The sequence below is a fragment of the Thalassophryne amazonica genome, chromosome 18 (assembly GCF_902500255.1).
Source record: "Thalassophryne amazonica chromosome 18, fThaAma1.1, whole genome shotgun sequence".
In the NCBI taxonomy this organism is placed as follows: Eukaryota; Metazoa; Chordata; class Actinopteri; order Batrachoidiformes; family Batrachoididae; genus Thalassophryne; species Thalassophryne amazonica.
Window position 1 is genome coordinate 52,083,621 of NC_047120.1, and position 18,692 is coordinate 52,102,312.

Sequence of the window (18,692 nt, forward strand, 5' to 3'; positions counted from 1 at the left end):
TCAGTCCATCTGTTCTGTGGTAAACCCAACAACAGAGAAATTTAAAGTTGCGTGGCAAATCTTTGGCTGACGTGAAATGATGGGAAGTTTCTGGGTAAACTTCTTCACCAGCAGCATCTAAAACAACAGGAACAACAACCTCAGGAACACTGAGCAGGTTTATGAAAACATGAAACAGTTCATATACAAGCTGAGGTGCCCCGCCTTCTATGTTGGTATGGCATGATGACAAAGTCAATGACTTTCTGACTGTGAGGCAACAGCGCCACCCACTAAACCACTGTGCTGCTACAGTGGACGTAATGGATTTCAAATCACATGATCAGTCATACAGTGTGTGAGAATCTCAACAATCCAGTTTCATAAAGGAGTGGTAAGCATAACATATTTCAAAACAAAGGATCAGATCTTCTTAAAGTGTTTTCACAAGCGTGTACAAACAGAGCTGATGGTAAAACTTTAAGGGAGGAAGACACATCTGTACAATTAGAAAATGTACTGTTACTGAAGAAAACACTGGCGATCACATGGCGCCTTGGACTCCGTGGCTGTTCTTGACATGTGTCATCATCATCATCAGGCTCCGTAAGATTTCCTGCTTTTATTTAAAATAGGTTACAAAGCTCATTTTCATTTTTTACAAATAACAGTGATAATTTGAAACTCATGGGTCTTTGCAGATGCACAACCTTTTGTTCTGGCTGTTGATATACCAAAATACCACTGGCAGAGTCTGTTTCAAATTTTAACCTTGTGTCATTTTTTTGTTAGTTTATGTGTGAATTTATGCTTAATTATATTTTTGTTTGGTGTTAATAAATTGTGTGTGTGTGTGTGCATATGCGCACACACACACACACACACACACACACACACACACACACACACACACACACACACACACACACACACACACACACACACACACACACACACACACACACACCATCATCTTTGTTCAATGTATTTATATTCCGCCCAGTGGGTTTACTTCATTAAATAACAATAACAACGCTAATGATAATTTTCTTTCTGACAAGATATAGCATGCCTTGGTAGTCCAAGAAGTGTTCTGGATATGTAAAAGTTTGATATTGTAGATTCTAACAGGCAGAACTTGGATTTTTATTTATTTAGCTGCAAAATGCTGTTTCTTTATTCAACCATCAGCATGACCCTATAATGTACATAATTATGCCTATATATCTTTTCTACAGAGTCCAGTGTTCAGGGTAAGTACCTGTTTGCAGTTCTACAGTTTAACAAATGCATGCCATCGATGCAGTGAATTTCATATTTCATATTTCGTCAGTTGGGTTTAATTACATAATTATGTTAATCTTAATGATAACTGAGCCTCTTTTGAGGAGATGTAGCTATTTAGTTATTTAGTGGATCCGAGCAGGTGTAACTGGGAATATTTGTCAAAATGTTGTTGCTTTAATCAACCATCACCATGGCCCTATAATATGAAATCTATATCTATATTTCTCTTTCCTACAGGGTCCAGTACTCCAGGTAAGTGAAGTCAGAGTTATACATTGCAGATAATTGTGTCAACAGTGTTGATGATATGACTCAACAATTCTCAGAAAAGAAGAATAATAGTCATTAGTCTTGCAGCTCAGACGATTAAACCCCAACTAACACGTTGCTCGTGGGGCCACAGCTTCCTGTTGCTTCCTACAGGAGGCAGGATCAGCCTGCTCTGTGTGTGAGCCTAGAACGTGTAAGGGGCACAGAGTCAACAGCATACTCGTACAACAGTGAACTAGCCTGCATCACTCCATCCAGAAATTTTGGAAGAATAAATGGAATTGGTTTACTTATTTTTTCTTCCAAACTAGGAACCTAAAAGCCAAAGTGTACTGATCCCCATTTGTGTTGAAGCACTGTCTCCATATGAGATCAGACCGCTGCATGCACGTTAAAGAAGACAACGCCACCAATTTATCACATTACTTTACTTATTGATTTGATGTTTTATTTGAATTGGTGCAAGATTTCATAGCTGGCATGCTGCCAAATATAGACGCTGCCTATGATGATTTTTAATCTGTACAAAATGATGCTTTATGACATAGCATAATTTGCACAAAATCAAACAAACATTGACATATATTAATGACCTCAGTGACAAGAGCTATTATCCAATTCAAGAACATTTAATGAGTTTATATAGACTGTTAGACAATATGAACCCTCAATATTAATGTTTTTAACATTTTGAACACTATTCATGGCCTAAAGTAACAAAATGACATGAAATAAAACATGAAATAATGAAATATGAAGTTTGCATCATATTTAACTTAAATTGCCTAAAGTTGTGGCTCATACAATAGATATAAAATGTATTGCCCATTCCCGACCCACAGGCTCTAGATTGGGTAGTGTTTATAAAATAGGTAGCTGAGATTTTTCAAGGGTGGCAATAAATTATGCAAAGTTTCTATAATGATTTGAAATGGCGAGTGAGTCCAGAATGTAATTATCAATGTCCATTGTTCACTGTTGTTACGTAATATCCATAATTTCTCCAAAGATTGCGTTTTGGTGGTGTTCATCCCTGACCCAAAATACAGTGGGGCAAAAAAGTATTTAGTCAGTCCCTGATTGTGCAAGTTGTCCTACTTAGAAAGATGTGAGAGATCTGTAATTTTCAAAATAGGTACACTTCAACTGTGAGAGACAAAATCAGAGAAAAAAAAATTCCAGGAAATCACATTGTAGGAGTTTTTTTTTTTTTTTTTTTTAAAGTAAATTATGGTGGAAAATAAGTATTTGGTCAATAGCAAAAATTCAACTCCGTACTTTGTAACATAATCGTTGTTGGCAATGACAGAGGTCAAACGTTTCCTGTAAGTCTTCACCAGGTTTGCACACACTGTAGCTGGTATTTTGGCCCATTCCTCCATGCAGATCTCCTCTAGAGCAATGATGTTTTGGGGCTGTCGCTGGGCAACACGGACTTTCAACTCCCTCAACAAATTTTCTATGGGGTTGAGGTCTGGAGACTGACTCGGCCACTCCAGGACCTTGAAATGCTTTTTAGGGAGCCACTCCTTCATTGCCTGAGCGGTGTGTTTGGGATGCTTGTCATGCTGGAAGACCCAGCCATATTGCCTCTTCAATGCTCTCACTGATGGAAGGAGTTTTGGCTTAAAATCACGATACATGGCCACGTTCATTCTTCCCCTAACACGGATCAGTCGTCCTGTCCCCTTTGCAGAAAAAACAGCCCCAAAGCATGATGTTTCCACCCCCATGCTTTACAGTAGGTATGGTGTTCTTGGAATGCAACTCACCATTCTTCTTCCTCCAAACACGACAAGTTGAGTTTTTACCAAAATGCTCTATTTTGGTTTCATCTGACCACATGATATTCTCTCAATCCTCTTCTGGATCATCCATATGCTCTCTGGCAAACTTCAGATGGGCCTGGACATGTATTTTCATTTCATTCATTTCATTTATTTATTTATTTCATTCATTTAAAAGAAAAAAAAAAACAGAAAAGCAGAAATAAAGCATCTCCATTACCAGAATGAAAAGGAGCAGAGAGAAGAACAAGTCTTATATTTTCTGCCCCTTTTTACAATACAATCTTTCAATATCCAGCGTCATTTTTCAACATTATTTAACAGATTGTATTTCTTTAACTTGTCACATACCACTGACTTATTTCATAATTATGACCATTATTAAATAGATTACATCTCTGACAGGTTACATTTTTAAACTTAAAACATTTTATACATTATTAACAAATTACATTTTTTTTTACTTCCTTACAGCCCACTAACTTATTTTATAGTTTCATACTTACTTAATACATCTAGTTTAATACGTTTTTTAAATAATTTAAGTGACCTTAATTCTTTAATTTCTTTGTTGAGATTGTTCCATAATTTTACACCATTTACTGCAATACTCCGTTCTTTTACTTTGGTTCTGTATCTTGGTTTTCTAAAGACTTCTATTCCTTTCAGTTTATAACTACTTACTCTTTTCTCAAACATATTTTGAATGTTTGTTGGTAAAGCATTTTTATTAGCTTGGTGCATTGTTTGTAATATTTTCAAATCGACCAAATCACGAAATTTAAGTACCCTGTACTTAATGAACAATGGATTAGATGGATCTCTAAAACCACTGTTGCTAATCACCCTTAAAGCCCTTTTCTGCAGAATAAACAAAGGTTGTATATAAGTTGTATATGTTGATCCCCAGATTGCTACACAATAAGTTAAATATGGGGAAATCAATGAATTGTACAATGTTAATAAACCATAACTATTTAATGAATATTTTACTTTATGCAAAACAGCAATGGCTTTCGCTATTTTTCCTTTTATGTAATTTATGTGTGACTTCCATGTAAGATCTTCATCAATTATGACTCCTAAAAATTTCATTTCTTTTACCCTTTGTATATCCATTCCATCTATTTGTAATGACACGTTATTTTTTTTTTCTCTGTCATTAAACAATATGAAATTTGTCTTATTAATATTTAGTGACAGTCTGTTTATATCAAACCAATGCTTAACCTTTTCCAATTCTGTTTTTATCACTTGTGCTACTTCCTGTATATCTGATCCAGAGTAAAACAGCGTTGTATCATCAGCAAATAAAATGCTACCAAGCACATTAGGTACATTCACAAAATCATTGATATACAAAATAAACAGTTTGGGTCCAAGTACTGATCCTTGTGGTACTCCATAAGCAATATTACACAATTCTGATTTGATATTATTTATCTGAACAAACTGTTTTCTGTTTTCTAAGTAGCTTTTTACCCACTGATGTGCAATACCTCTTATTCCATATTGTTGTAACTTGTGAAGCAATCTTGAGTGGTCAATAACATCAAAAGCTTTTTTCAAGTCAATAAAAATACTTACAAAATAATCCTTATTTTCTATTGTTGTTGATATTTTCTCTATTAATTCCATAATTGCCATAGCTGTCGAATGTTTTGTTCTGAATCCATACTGAGCATTATTTAAAATATGATGTTTCTCAGTGAATTTATCCAACCTTGTCACAAAAACTTTTTCCATAATTTTAGAAAACTGTGGAAGCAATGATACTGGCCTGTAATTAGAGAATTTATGTTTGTCTCCATTTTTATATAATGGGACTACCTTGGCAATTTTCATTTCATCTGGAAAAATCCCTGTTGACAGAGACAGATTGCAAATATAAGTAAATGGTTCAATAACAGTTTCTATTATACTTTTTACAGTCATCATGTCTAAATCTTCATGGTCAGTTGATCTTTTGCTTACACAGTTTTTTACAATATTTCTTATTTCATCTTTTTCCACATTGTCCAGGAAAATACTATTGACCGTATTTACAAGTGTATGTAATGTATCTTCTACTATTGGTTTATTTCCCACCAGACTTGATCATACATTTGAAAAATAATCATTAAACCCATTTGCCACTTCTTTTATGTCATATATCTCTTTATTTTCTTTGACAAAGTAATTTGGAAAAGTTGCTTTCGCTCCATCACTTTCAATCACACTTTTTATAATTCCCCATGTTGCCCTCATATTATCTTTACTCTTATTTAATTGTTCACTATAATAATCTTTTTTTTGTTTCCTAATTATTGTCAATAGTTTATTTTTATATTTTTTGTATCTGTGTTCTGTTTCCTTTGTTTGCATTTTTAAAAAGCACCTGTATAAATAGTTTTTCTTTGCACAAGCATTTTTTATTCCCTTTGTCAGCCATGGTTTATTTACTCTTTTCTTACTAATTTCTATTAATTTACAGTTTTTATTATATGATTTCATCAATATTTTCATAAATGAGTTATATGCTACATTAACATCACTGACATAAACTTCTTCCCAATTTTGATTTTTAAGATCATATTTTAATGCCTCTAAGGCTTTTACTGACTTGTCTCTTTTAAAGTTTATAACAGTTTTTTTCTTGTACCTATTTTTATATTTAAATATTGAAAAGACTGGTAAATGATCACTAACATCTGTCATCAAGATCCCATTCCTGATAATTTCATCTGTTCTATTTGTAAATATATTGTCGATTACCGTTGCACTTTGCGATGTGATTCTGGTTGGTTTTGTTATCAAGTGGAATAACCCCAAACTATACATTGAATTCACAAAATCACTTATTCTTTGGCAACTGGAGCTCTCTATGTTAATGTTAAAGTCTCCACATATAAAAAGCGTTTTGTTTTTAATTTGATGGAATAGCTCTATTATTCTATCTGTAAATTTCACAACACAAGTGTCTGGTGCTCTGTATACACAACTGATTAAAATATTTTTAGATGTTTCATGTACAAGTTCCACTGTTACAATTTCTATGATGTCATCCACAGTTGTCATTTCTTCTACAATTGTACATATCAGATCTGCCTTTATGTACAGAGCAACACCACCGCCCCTTTTATCTCTTCTGTTCACAAAATACAGCTCATATCCCTCCATTTGAACATCAGCCATGAGATCATCATTAAGCCAAGATTCTGTGATTGCAACAATACTAAATCTATTCTTAAACTGATTTAAATAATCTTTTATTTGCGACATTTTACAATACAAGCTTCGACTGTTTATATGTAAGAGTGACAGGGTATCTTCTGCAATTTTTTCACTATTTAGCTGTTCTACCGTATAATACTCACAACCAATCATTTTTAAGTCAAATATACTTTCATCAATATTAGTGTCTATGTCATATATTTTATCATCTATTTCCATGTTTGATCAGATTTTTTTTTGTTGGTCCAATTACCAACAGACGTCATATTTGATTGTCTATTCAGGTCTGTATTTCGTAAGGTCCTCCATGTTTTTGATTTGTATACCGTTTGTTCCTTCTTTTACTCTAATCCACACCCTACAATTCCAGACCCATGTAGCAACAATGTGCTTCTGTTTTTTTAATAGTCTTGCTTCCCTAGCAATATCTGCATTTTTTTTGTTAAATGCTTATTTATATAGACACTTGTTCCTTTCAAATTCTTTGCCTGTCTTAATACTTCATTTTTATATTTTCTGCTTGTAAATCGTATAACAATGTTAGACAGTTTATTTTTTCTATCTTTAGTTGAAACAGTATAGCAGTCTGATATTGTGTCTTGATGGATGTCAACACCATTTTGATATAAAAAGTTTGTAACTTGCTGTTCCAATGATTGTTGTTCTTCAGGTGGTGCATTCTCCCCACTGGTTCCACCAGAATCCACCACCCTTGCATATGTCCGATGCCTTGTTTCTAGTCCAGATATTATAACATCATCTTTTCTAGTGAATTGTTCAAGTTCATCTACACGTTGTTCAAGTTTCTTGATGCTCTTGTCCTTCTCTTTAACCAGTTTTTGGAGTTCTTTAATCTCCACCGTCAGCTTGTCTAAATTAGACATGTCTTTTAATATCTGGTTTATTGAGGTCTTTATCTCCTCTATATTTTCCTCAAGTTTCTCTGTTTTCTTGGGTGGTGCCATGTTAACTATCGTGGCTTAGTATGGCCACTGTTAATTGCAAAAAACAATTTTCACCCGTAACCTCCACCACCACAGGTCCGGTCACCGCACACCAACCCTCCCCGTTGCTAACCTCGTTCACAGGCGCCCCCAGCCTCGGTCGTAGCCGCTGCTAGCCACGGATGTAGCCGCCATCAGCCAGGAATGTAGCCGTAGGCGGCCTCAGATGTTACCGCCGCCAGCCTTGGTTGCCGCCGCCGCCAGCCCCGGATGTAGCCGCTGTTAGCCTCGGATGTAGCCGACGCCTCGGGCCTGGATGTATCTCCGCCACCGATGCCTCGGGCCTGGATGAACTGCCGCCACCGATGCCTCGTGCCTGGATGAACTGCCGCCACCGATGCCTCGGGCCTGGATGAACCGCCGCCACCGATGCCTCCGCCGCCAGCCCCGGATGTAGCCGCTGCTAGCCGTATTGTTCAGGGTCGCCACAGCGGATACAGCCATCTGTTCTTTAATTCCACTGAGATGTTTTGGCTCCATCCACAGCAATGTTTGCTCTATTCTTGAATTTCTGTTTTACTTTCCCTTTCTGTTGTACAAAGTGCACACAGTATGTTATACTTTATTAAAGGTGTTGCTGGTTGACCATCTGACTGAAAATCACTAATTGTCATTAAGGGCCCTGTCCCACTGGGGAGAGGATTAATTGCGCATGAATTGAGTATACAAATTGCGGGCGTTCATTGTCGTCCGCAACAAAAATGGCCAAAAATGACAAATGTCCCAGTATGGATTACGGATATATTAATAATATATAGCGAATATATGAGGAACAATCACGGTTATATAACGCATGTTGTGAGGAAACGGATCTGACACATTGAGATTATCATGGCAGTATTACGGGTGTGTGGCATCTGCATTGTGGTCATAACAGAAGCTCACTCGGACCGTCGGCATCACTATTCACACCAACAATACAGCCTCTGGAGCATTTGCTGGACTTGGACAAGTAGATCACAGAGTTAATGTTCATTTTGTCATGCGAGGGTTAACTGTTCATGAGTTTGGGGAGCGGGAGGGGGGAAGCCGCTTGGGGTGTGAGGCCGTGTTTTTTTTTTTTTTTTTTTTTTGAGAGTGTCACAGAAAACTGAGTTGTGGCTACACAGCAAGTCTTCGTTTTGTTGGTGTTAAATAAAAGTCCCGGATTGCAGCAGCTATTACGTCTTTGTGGATTTACACAGCCGGACCGGCACTGACTGGCAGGTATGTCACTTTCTGCCACATATAGTACTTTGGGTTTATGTGACGTGTTTGTTATGCATTCACAGATTGTCCGCAAAGCAGCTGTAATAAAAACGCTTTATTCGTGGCCAATCTGTATGCAGTCGCTACAACATATTTTAGTTTGTCATGTGGACATGATGGGCACAATATATATCTGTTTTACACACTGTCCCAGTCCACTGCCAAGCCGCAAATCCCCGTCAGTTGTGGATATCAGCGGTTAACGGCAGATATACAGCGCATAGAGTATCTATTGTGTATGAATTGAGTATATATGGAGTATGTAAGGCGGATGTTTTCTGCATCCAGATTTTTGAGCTACTCAAAAATCCTGGCTGCGGACATGCGTGCCTCTGCGGATGATCACGGGCGTGTTCGGATGACGGCCGACTCATACAGGCATGTTACACGGATACTGCGGATGTTTGGTGAATATGGGCCAATTTTGTGCGCAATCCATACGCAAATCCTCCTAAACGCCAGTGGGACAGGGCCCTAACACATATATTTGGTTACATTCTCTCAGAATGTGGAGTGGCACCTCTGAGCTCAAGAATTGTGGGTGGTGTAAATGCATTAGCTGGATCATGGCCCTGGCAGGTCAGCCTACAGATTATTTCCGGCAATCAAAGCTTTCCTGTCTGTGGAGGGACTCTGATCAGCAGCCAGTGGGTGCTCACTGCAGCTCACTGCCGTGTAATGTAAGAAGAACTGATATTCACAATCACAAACCTGACAAATAATGATACGTTACTGTAATTTCCACTCACTGTATGATTTCACTTATTTGTGTCTATTTTATGTCCAGACCAAACCCCAATTCCTGGATTGTTGTCATGGGTCAAGTGAATCTGGCTACCCCAAGTGTTCATACGCAGATCCACCCCATCTCCAAGTTCATTATTCATCCTTCATACACCACAGCAACTACTGGCAATGACATTGCCCTGATTCAACTCAGGGGCCCAGTCAACTTCACCAGTTACGTCAGACCGATCTGCCTGGCAAGTAACTCCAGCAGGTTCTACACCAACACCATGTGCTGGTCCACAGGATGGGGCCAAATCAGCAGCAGTGGTTAGTATGTTTACTCAGTCTTTATTTATACAATGAAAGTTTCACATACATATGCAAAATCACAGTCATCCCTCCTCAGAGGCAGATCAAGAGTATCAGGATGCCCATTCAGTTAAAGCAGTTAGAGACCAAAAAGTACAAGTCAGAACCATTAACCTGGTGTCAGTTCTGTTAGTCAAAGTGAGTCTGTGACAGGAGACAATTTTGTTTTTGAATGAGTGTTAATGCAGAGCCCTGCGACAGACTGGCATCATGTCCAGGCTGTACCCCGCCTTATGCCCTATGACTGGGATAGGCTCCAGCCCCCCTATGTGAGTAAGTAGGTACTGAAAATAGATGGATGCATTGATGTTAATGCTGATATATTACTGAGGAAGAGGCTGGCAAAATCTCATTTAATCTTACAATGTATTAACATATTTTTAACTGTGTGCACAAAAGTGGAACCAATAATAATAATAATAATAATAATAATATATTTATATCAGGGTGGCACGGTGGCTTAGTGGTTAGCACTGTTGTCCCACAGCAAGTAGGTAATGGGATGACTTACAGCCTGGTCATTCCTGTTTAGAGTTTACATGTTCTTGTGTTCATGTTAGTTCTCTCTGGGTGCTCTGGCTTCATCCTACTTCCACAAACATGCAGGTTAGGGCCCTGTCCCACTGGCGTTTAGGAGGATTTGCGGATGGAATGCGCACAAAAGTGGCCCACATCCGCCAAACAACCGCAGTAACCGTGTAACATTCCTGTATGAGTCGGCCGCAATCCGAACACGTCCGTGATCATCCGCAGAAGCACACATGTCCGCAGCCAGGATTTTTGAGCGGCTCAAAAATCCTGCTGCGGATGAGATCCGCATCACTGCCTGAACACATACTGAAGACATACGCAGGACATACACAACCAACGCGCCGCATATCCCCTGTCATCCGCTGATATCCACAACTGACGGGTCGGCGCGGCATGGCGGCGGACTGGGACAGCGTGCAAAACAGATATGACGCGTGCCCAGCATGGCCACATCACGGTCGCAAATGGTATGTCGCGCATGCAGACTAGAGCATGATACGGGAGTGGATTTTCACTCCCGTCCCATCCCGCTCCCAGAAAAAAAAAATCCCATCCTGTCCCAATCCTGGACTGGAGTAAAAAAATAAATCCCATCCCGTCCCACTCCTGTAAAGATGACTCCCAATCCCATCCCGCTCCCACTCAAAATCAGTCCCACTCCCATCCCACTTCTGTATGTCTCGCGCCGTGATGATCAATCAGGGATTGAATATGTAGTGACATGGAGAAGTCTGGAGTTTGACTGAAGATGTGAACATGTCCTGTATCTGGTAGCAGCCTGTGAGCAGGACTTATGTCGCTTTTGTCCTTAATTTCACAATTATGAGTTTTTGGAGCGAGCAGCAGCAAGAACGGGGTTTCTTTTTCATTTAATGTTACGTGCGCGCGCAAGCGAATCGTTCATGGACATTATTTTACTTATTAACTACACAGATGTATAATAAAACAAATGGTGACTGGTTTCTAAACACAATTATGACAGAGTTTTTTCGTGGAAGAGCGAGCTGCAGCAAGCAGCGGAGTTTCTTTTTTTTTTTTTTTTACATGTGCGCGCGTGAACGGGACAGTTGGTCCTCAAACTGGGTCCTGCAGAGGTGGAAGGACCACTGAAAGCAGCCGTCATCCAGACGCAACTCCTGCAGCAAATAATGATACTCTCTCTGTATTGGGAGCTTTCCACAACAACTCGCTCTGTGTGATCAAGGTCCGTCATGTTAACTTGACTGACAACTGGAGCCGGTGAGCGGAATGGAAGCTCCTTCTATTTGATGACGCACCAGGGTGAATTTTCACAGCAAAAGCAGAGCGACACACCGGGCAAAGGAGGCGCGTCCATCGCCACGCGACCCCTGGCGAATTTGTAGCGTCTGATCGCGCCCGGTGTGAACGCTGCATTAAATAGATGAAAATCATCATCTATTTTTGGCATTCCCGCTCCTTCCCGCTCCCGTTCATTTTTATTCCCGTCCCATCCCAATCACGGGATTGAAAAAATTTTGACTCCCATCCCGCGGGAATCCCGCAGGAATCACGTGACCCACGGGAATTCCCGAAAAATGTCATCCTCTAATGCAGACAGAGTGGGCACGGATGAAGCGAGTGCATCACGGCCGCTGTGCCCCTCATGGGGGCGCCTCTGCGGTCGCCTTCGCTTCTGTTCCCTGTTATATCCGCTTTTCTTCCTCATGTATTCGCTGATCCACCCCGGGACATTTGTCATTTCCGCCCACCTTTGTTGCGGACGCTCAGCTTTTGTCTCCTCATTTCACGCGCAAATCCTCCTAAACGCCAGTAGGACAGGGCCCTTAGATGAATTGGAAACTTTAAATTGACCATAGACATGAATGTGTTTGTTTGTCTATTTTTGGCCCTGCGACAGATGGGCATCCTTCCCAGGGTGCATCCCTACCTCCGGATTATCTTTTTAGATAACTTTAAAAATCATTATTGGACTAATTATCTTCTGATAAATTTTTGTCCGATAACTTTTAGACCGATAACATAGTAAACAAAGCTTAACAGTGACAAACATTTTTAAAATTGAAAATCACTGAGCACCTACCTGTTAAAAGTGTCCTAACAGATGTATAGTTCTACCCTCTGCAAACAGAAGAGAGCTGCTTCTATGAGAAACTGAGAACTCACAATAAATATATATATATATTTTTTAACACCATACTGATATGCTGGCAGGATGGCCTCTGGATGACCCAAGTCATCCAGAGGCATACATTTTTAACTTATGGTTCAAATTTTAACCAAACTAATTTTGGACAAGTTATTTAAAATTACTGTCACATCTGAAGTTTTATAAAGTGAAAATATCAGATATATGTTTTAGTTTTAAAGTAATGCACTAATTTTTAAGGTTTTTGTGAGCACATGCTGTGCCCAGCAGTGCATTATGGGTAGGATAGGGTAATCTCAGTACGTTCACGAAAAGACAAATGCATTTCAGACACAACAGCATTAAACTCTAGTGCCTAAAACTCTTGTGACTATATTCTCTGGGTTTATAGACGTTGTTATTGTATTTGCGTTTGTTAAATTCCACGCATCTTAAATGTAGCAGACATGGATTATCTGGAATTTTGTTTTGGCAATTTTTCACGGTCTCTACTGCCATCTACTGGCCAGTAGTGTTCATGGCAGTATTCGTCCTGAAGCTGGGCTGACACTGTATGATATTTTTAATCACTGTACTCGGTTTCAGTTCAAACTGTACCACAGAACTGCACGGTGTAAAAGTTCAGAGCGCCTGATTTATGTTCTCACACACATTGTATGTTAAAAAACCACAGGTCGGACTTGTGCTTCCAGAAGCAAGACGTAAGCTTTTTTTTCAAACTTAATTTCCAAAAACTCTCGATGGGAGACATTAAAGTTTAAAAACAAAACAACAACAACAAAAAAACATTACTAGACAGCTCTGTGGTGTTTGCACACACATGCACAGTGTGAGTGGTTGGATGCTTGTAGCTCTTCAGCAGCAGGATACCCTCACGACAGCTAACCAGAATAATATCAAAAATGTTTGATTTTCATTCGACCATACGATCAGCGATCAGGAGGTAGTCGTGAGATATTAAACGCAGCTTGTTACTCCATGTACACTACACGATGCAGGACGCGCAAATAACCTGAAACTCAGTCCAAAAAATTCTCGCACGAATGAAAAATCATCTGAAAAAGTGCCAAAACTCGCACAGTGTAAAGCCAACATTTGTGTCAAGACAATATTGAGTGCACGTTTTACAATATAATAAAACTTGTGCACAATTATATAATAAAATGTGCGCACATCATAAAACATGCGCATGGCACAATATAATAAAATGAGTGCACATTCTCTCCACATGCAAAACATTTTGCGATGACAACTTCCAGGGCTCCGTAAAAATGCCTGTTTTTACAAATAAAAAAATGGAATATTTTACAAAAGCACATTTATCTGTAAACACCAACACACGCCACACGCCACATTAACGTGTTGGTTTACATAATGAATGACTGAACCAATCAATGTTTAGCAGAGGCACATTTTGCCCAGAATCCTTTGCAATCTGTCTGTGTTTGTTACAAAACCTCAGAATTAGTGCATTATTCAACATTAAAAGATATGTTATATTTTAACTTTGTACAAATGACAGAACTGACATTAATGGAGTGACATTAATTTAGACATCTCTTGTTATGAAGGCATTTGAAAGACTTATGAAACGTGAATTGCTTTCACATGTAGAGTCATTACTAGATCCCTTCCAGTTTGCCTATAGGGCTGGCTGTGGAGTGGAGGATGCTACTGCCACACTTTTAAATCTTGTTTTTAAACACCTTGAGGGCAACAAAGCACATGCCAAACTTTTATTTCTTGACTTTTCATCTGCTTTTAATACTATCCAACCTCACATTTTAATTGACAAACTTGTGAATAATTTTTCTGTAGATTTTAATATTGCTGGTTGGATTTTAGATTTTTTAACAGACCGATCACAGAGAGTCAGAGTAAATGGGTGCATGTCAGACACCCTATGTCCTCAACAGGATCTCCTCAGGGCTGTCCTTTCGCTACTTCTGTACATATTGTACACTAATGATTGTCAAAGCCATCACGAAAATCGTTTTATTTTGAAATTTGCAGACGATACTGTCATTGTTAGTCTCTTACATAATCATGAGAATAATCATGGGCCGGTGGTGGAAGATTTTGTAAAGTGGTGTGATAAGTCATATTTACAATTAAACGTGGCTAAAACAAAAGATATGTCTGTGGACTTCCGACGACAGCTCACACCAGCTCAGGCTACCTTCATTAAGGGCCAGCAGGTGGAGTCTATGGAAACTTATAAGTATCTGGGGACTATAATTGATCACAAGCTAAACTTTAATGTTAATACTGACATGTTGTGTAAAAAGGGTCAACAATATTTGTTCTGTCTTCGTAAATTGTCTTATTTTCTAGTGAATAAGACTATTATGATTCTTTTTTACAAATCTTGTATTGAGTCTGTTTTAACCTTTTCTATGTTGTGCTGGTATGGGAATCTCAGTCTTAAGGCTAAAAATTCACTGGTTAAAATAGTGAAGGCCTGTGGAAAGGTACTGGGAGTACCACAGAGTACGTTGTGTGACCTATACCACAGACAAGTAAAGAGGAAAGCATTGAGTATATTGTCGAACTCTGCTCACCCTCTTTTTAGTGATTTTCAATATTTACCTTCTGGCTCACGGCTCAGGTTTCCCTCTGTGAAGGGTAACAGATTTAAGTTCTCTTTTGTTCCTGCAGCCATTGCTGCTCTGAACGCAGGCCAAGGAAGGAGTTAAAACTGGAATCATTTTAATGGACTGTATTTTAATGTTTGGACTGTAATTGTTTGTGATGCTGCACCATGGTAATGGTACTGGTGTGTGTTCTGTGTGTCATGTGCTTTTGATGTATTCTCAGGCTGCAGAACTGGTTGCCCCATGAGGGACACAAAGTGAAAGTGAAGGAGTTATTCTATTGGTATTAATGTTATTTATAAATCAAAACCATAAGTCAGCACTGCTTTATTTTCTAAGACTTCCGCCTGACTGGAGTGTTGTGATTGGGTAGAGTGTTGGGTGTTGGCTTGTCTCAGCTTGCTTCTGTGCTGGAAGCCGTGTAGTAAACAAGAGCTTCCAGCAGGGGGCAAGAAGTTCAAAGACAGAAGTGCGGGCTCATTGTTTGGGTCTGTTGTCGCTTTTGATGCTACCAGAAGCGATCGTGGTGTTAAAACTCAAATACAGTTTATTAGTAATTGCAAATGTACCAGAGACAGTACTGGAATTTGTTATCTGAAATTTCTGATACATTTTTGGGTGGTTTATTGTTTTATCTTTATCAAAGATATCGTTTCAGTTATCTGATTATCTGTTATCGAAGTTAATTTTTTTTTTTTTTTAAATCAAGGCTGGATGCAAGATATAATATTTGCACCATCCCTGGAATGCAACGTCTGATGCATCATGTTCAAAAAAGGTTTTTTTGTTTTTCTCCTGGTTGCCATCAGGGAGTCGTCTACGTCTGTTTTTTTGCAGGAGGAGGAGGGGGACAGGGGGTCAGCCTGCTGTATGTTTGAGCATAAATAAAGGCCACCAGCAAGCAAAATCTAGGAACCACGTATTGAACTACATTTGTGTTTTTAAAGACTGCGTGATTAAGAAGACACGTTGTGTCAAAACATAAATAATAAACATGCTGCAAAGTACTCGTAAATGCATCTGGCATGAATAACAATTAAACTTTTAATGGAAAGAAAAGCCTGCATTTACACTCTGTCTCACGGTGTTAAAGTGTCTGATGCAGCTCTGCTGTTCAGATTAAAGCTACTGTGTGTAGATTTGTGAAAATGGCAGCAAATAAAAGCTTGCAAAAAAGTCAAACAAAATGTTTTTTTTTTTTATTATTTAGCCTAGTAGATTTTCATTTGTTACTGAATTAAGTAAAAGCTGTAGAAAATCTGTCTCTTTAAAATGTGTTTAAGTAATGTGTATGTCAAAGCCTTTCTATAATGGCTGCATTAGAAAAGAGCAGCAATGATTAGTGAGTGAAATATAATCTTGTTCCTCAGGAGAACAATTTATTGTTTTTTTTTAGCTGTCTCCATCTTGTTTTTCTTAAATTCTAGGATGCAATTGCAAAAGGGTTTCTATAAAAAGGTAGACTTGCGTGTTGCCCGTGGGGATCCACAGGCTCTAGAAAGGGTAGTGATTATAAAATAGGTAAGTGACATTTTTCAAGGGTGTTAATAAATTATGCAAAGTTTCTATAAAAAGTTGGAATGGCCTGTGAGTCTAGAATGTTTTTAGAACCTTACACCTTAGACCTCAACTTTTGGAAGAACTCGGCCTCTTTTTTTTTTAAGTTAATTATGTAATTTTTTATATTAATTTCCTGTCTTAATGTATTTATAAATTGTTTAAGTTCTTGTTATTATGTACACTCTAATTTATTTATTTATTTATTTAATTATTTTTTTATATTTATTTCATTCATTTAAAAGCAAAAAAGCAGAAATGAGTACATTACAAGACACTGAATGAAAAGGAGCCGAGAGAAGAACAAGTGTTATATTTTCTGCCCCTTTTTACAATACAATCTTTCAATTTTAAGCATCATTTCAATTCTGATTATGATTATTATTATTATATTTTGCCATTTGATTTTTAAATAATTGACCACAATGGACCACTTTCTTGTGTCATCCATGTATTTTTTTTTTTTACATGTATTTACAATTATATTATGTACTTACACTCAACAAAAATATAAATGCAACACTTTTGGTTTTGCTCCCATTTTGTATGAGATGAACTCAAAGATCTAAAACTTTTTCCACATACACAATATCACCATTTCCCTCAAATATTGTTCACAAACCAGTCTAAATCTGTGATAGTGAGCACTTCTTTGCTGAGATAATCCATCCCACCTCACAGGTGTGCCATATCAAGATGCTGATTAGACACCATGATTAGTGCACAGGTATGCCTTAGACTGCCCACAATAAAAGGCCACTCTGAAAGGTGCAGTTTTGTTTTATTGGGGGGGATACCAGTCAGTATTTGGTGTGACCACCATTTGCCTCATGCAGTGCAACACATCTCCTTCGCATAGAGTTGATCAGGTTGTCAATTGTGGCCTGTGGAATGTTGGTCCACTCCTCTTCAATGGCTGTGCGAAGTTGCTGGATATTGGCAGGAACTGGTACACGCTGTCGTATACGCCGGTCCAGAGCAAACATGCTCAATGGGTGACATGTCCGGTGAGTATGCCGCCCATGCAAGAACTGGGACATTTTCAGCTTCCAAGAATTGTGTACAGATCCTTGCAACATGGGGCCATGCATTATCCTGCTGCAACATGAGGTGATGTTCTTGGATGTATGGCACAACAATGGGCCTCAGGATCTCGTCACGGTATCTCTGTGCATTCAAAATGCCATCAATAAAATGCACCTGTGTTCTTCGTCCATAACAGACGTCTGCCCATACCATAACCCCACCGCCACCATGGGCCACTCGATCCACAACATTGACATCAGAAAACCGCTCACCCACACGACGCCACACACGCTGTCTGCCATCTGCCCTGGACAGTGTGAACCGGGATTCATCCGTGAAGAGAACACCTCTCCAACGTGCCAAACGCCAGCGAATGTGAGCATTTGCCCACTCAAGTCGGTTACAACGACGAACTGGAGTCAGGTCGAGACCCCGATGAGGACGACGAGCATGCAGATGAGCTTCCCTGAGACGGTTTCTGACAGTTTATGCAGAAATATGCAAACCAATTGTTTCAGCAGCTGTCTGATTGGCTGGTCTCAGACGATCTTGGAGGTGAACATGCTGGATGTGGAGGTCCTGGGCTGGTGTGGTTACACGTGGTCTGCGGTTGTGAGGCTGGTTGGATGTACTGCCAAATTCTCTGAAACGCCTTTGGAGACGGCTTATGGTGAGAAATGAACATTCAATACACGAGCAACAGCTCTGGTTGACATTCCTGCTGTCAGCAAGCCAATTGCACGCTCCCTCAAATCTTGCGACATCTGTGGCATTGTGCTGTGTGATAAAACTGCACCTTTCAGAGTGGCCTTTTATTGTGGGCAGTCTAAGGCACACCTGTGCACTAATCATGGTGTCTAATCAGCATCTTGATATGGCACACCTGTGAGGTGGGATGGATTATCTCAGCAAAGGAGAAGTGCTCACTATCACAGATTTAGACTGGTTTGTGAACAATATTTGAGGGAAA

General features: G+C 39.1%; 1 protein-coding gene across 1 annotated transcript in view; it reads left to right on the forward strand.

Moving 5' to 3' along the window:
- Positions 1–389: 389 nt before the first annotated feature.
- Positions 390–18,692, forward strand: part of LOC117531522 (transmembrane protease serine 9-like) — a 33,474-nt gene continuing 15,171 nt past the window's right edge. Inside the window, exons 1-5 of the mRNA XM_034194636.1 lie at positions 390–585; positions 1,218–1,232; positions 1,504–1,518; positions 9,294–9,468; positions 9,576–9,844. Coding sequence (XP_034050527.1) covers positions 528–585; positions 1,218–1,232; positions 1,504–1,518; positions 9,294–9,468; positions 9,576–9,844 — 532 coding nt within the window. The 5' untranslated portion in view covers positions 390–527. The remainder of the gene's footprint in view (positions 586–1,217; positions 1,233–1,503; positions 1,519–9,293; positions 9,469–9,575; positions 9,845–18,692) is intronic.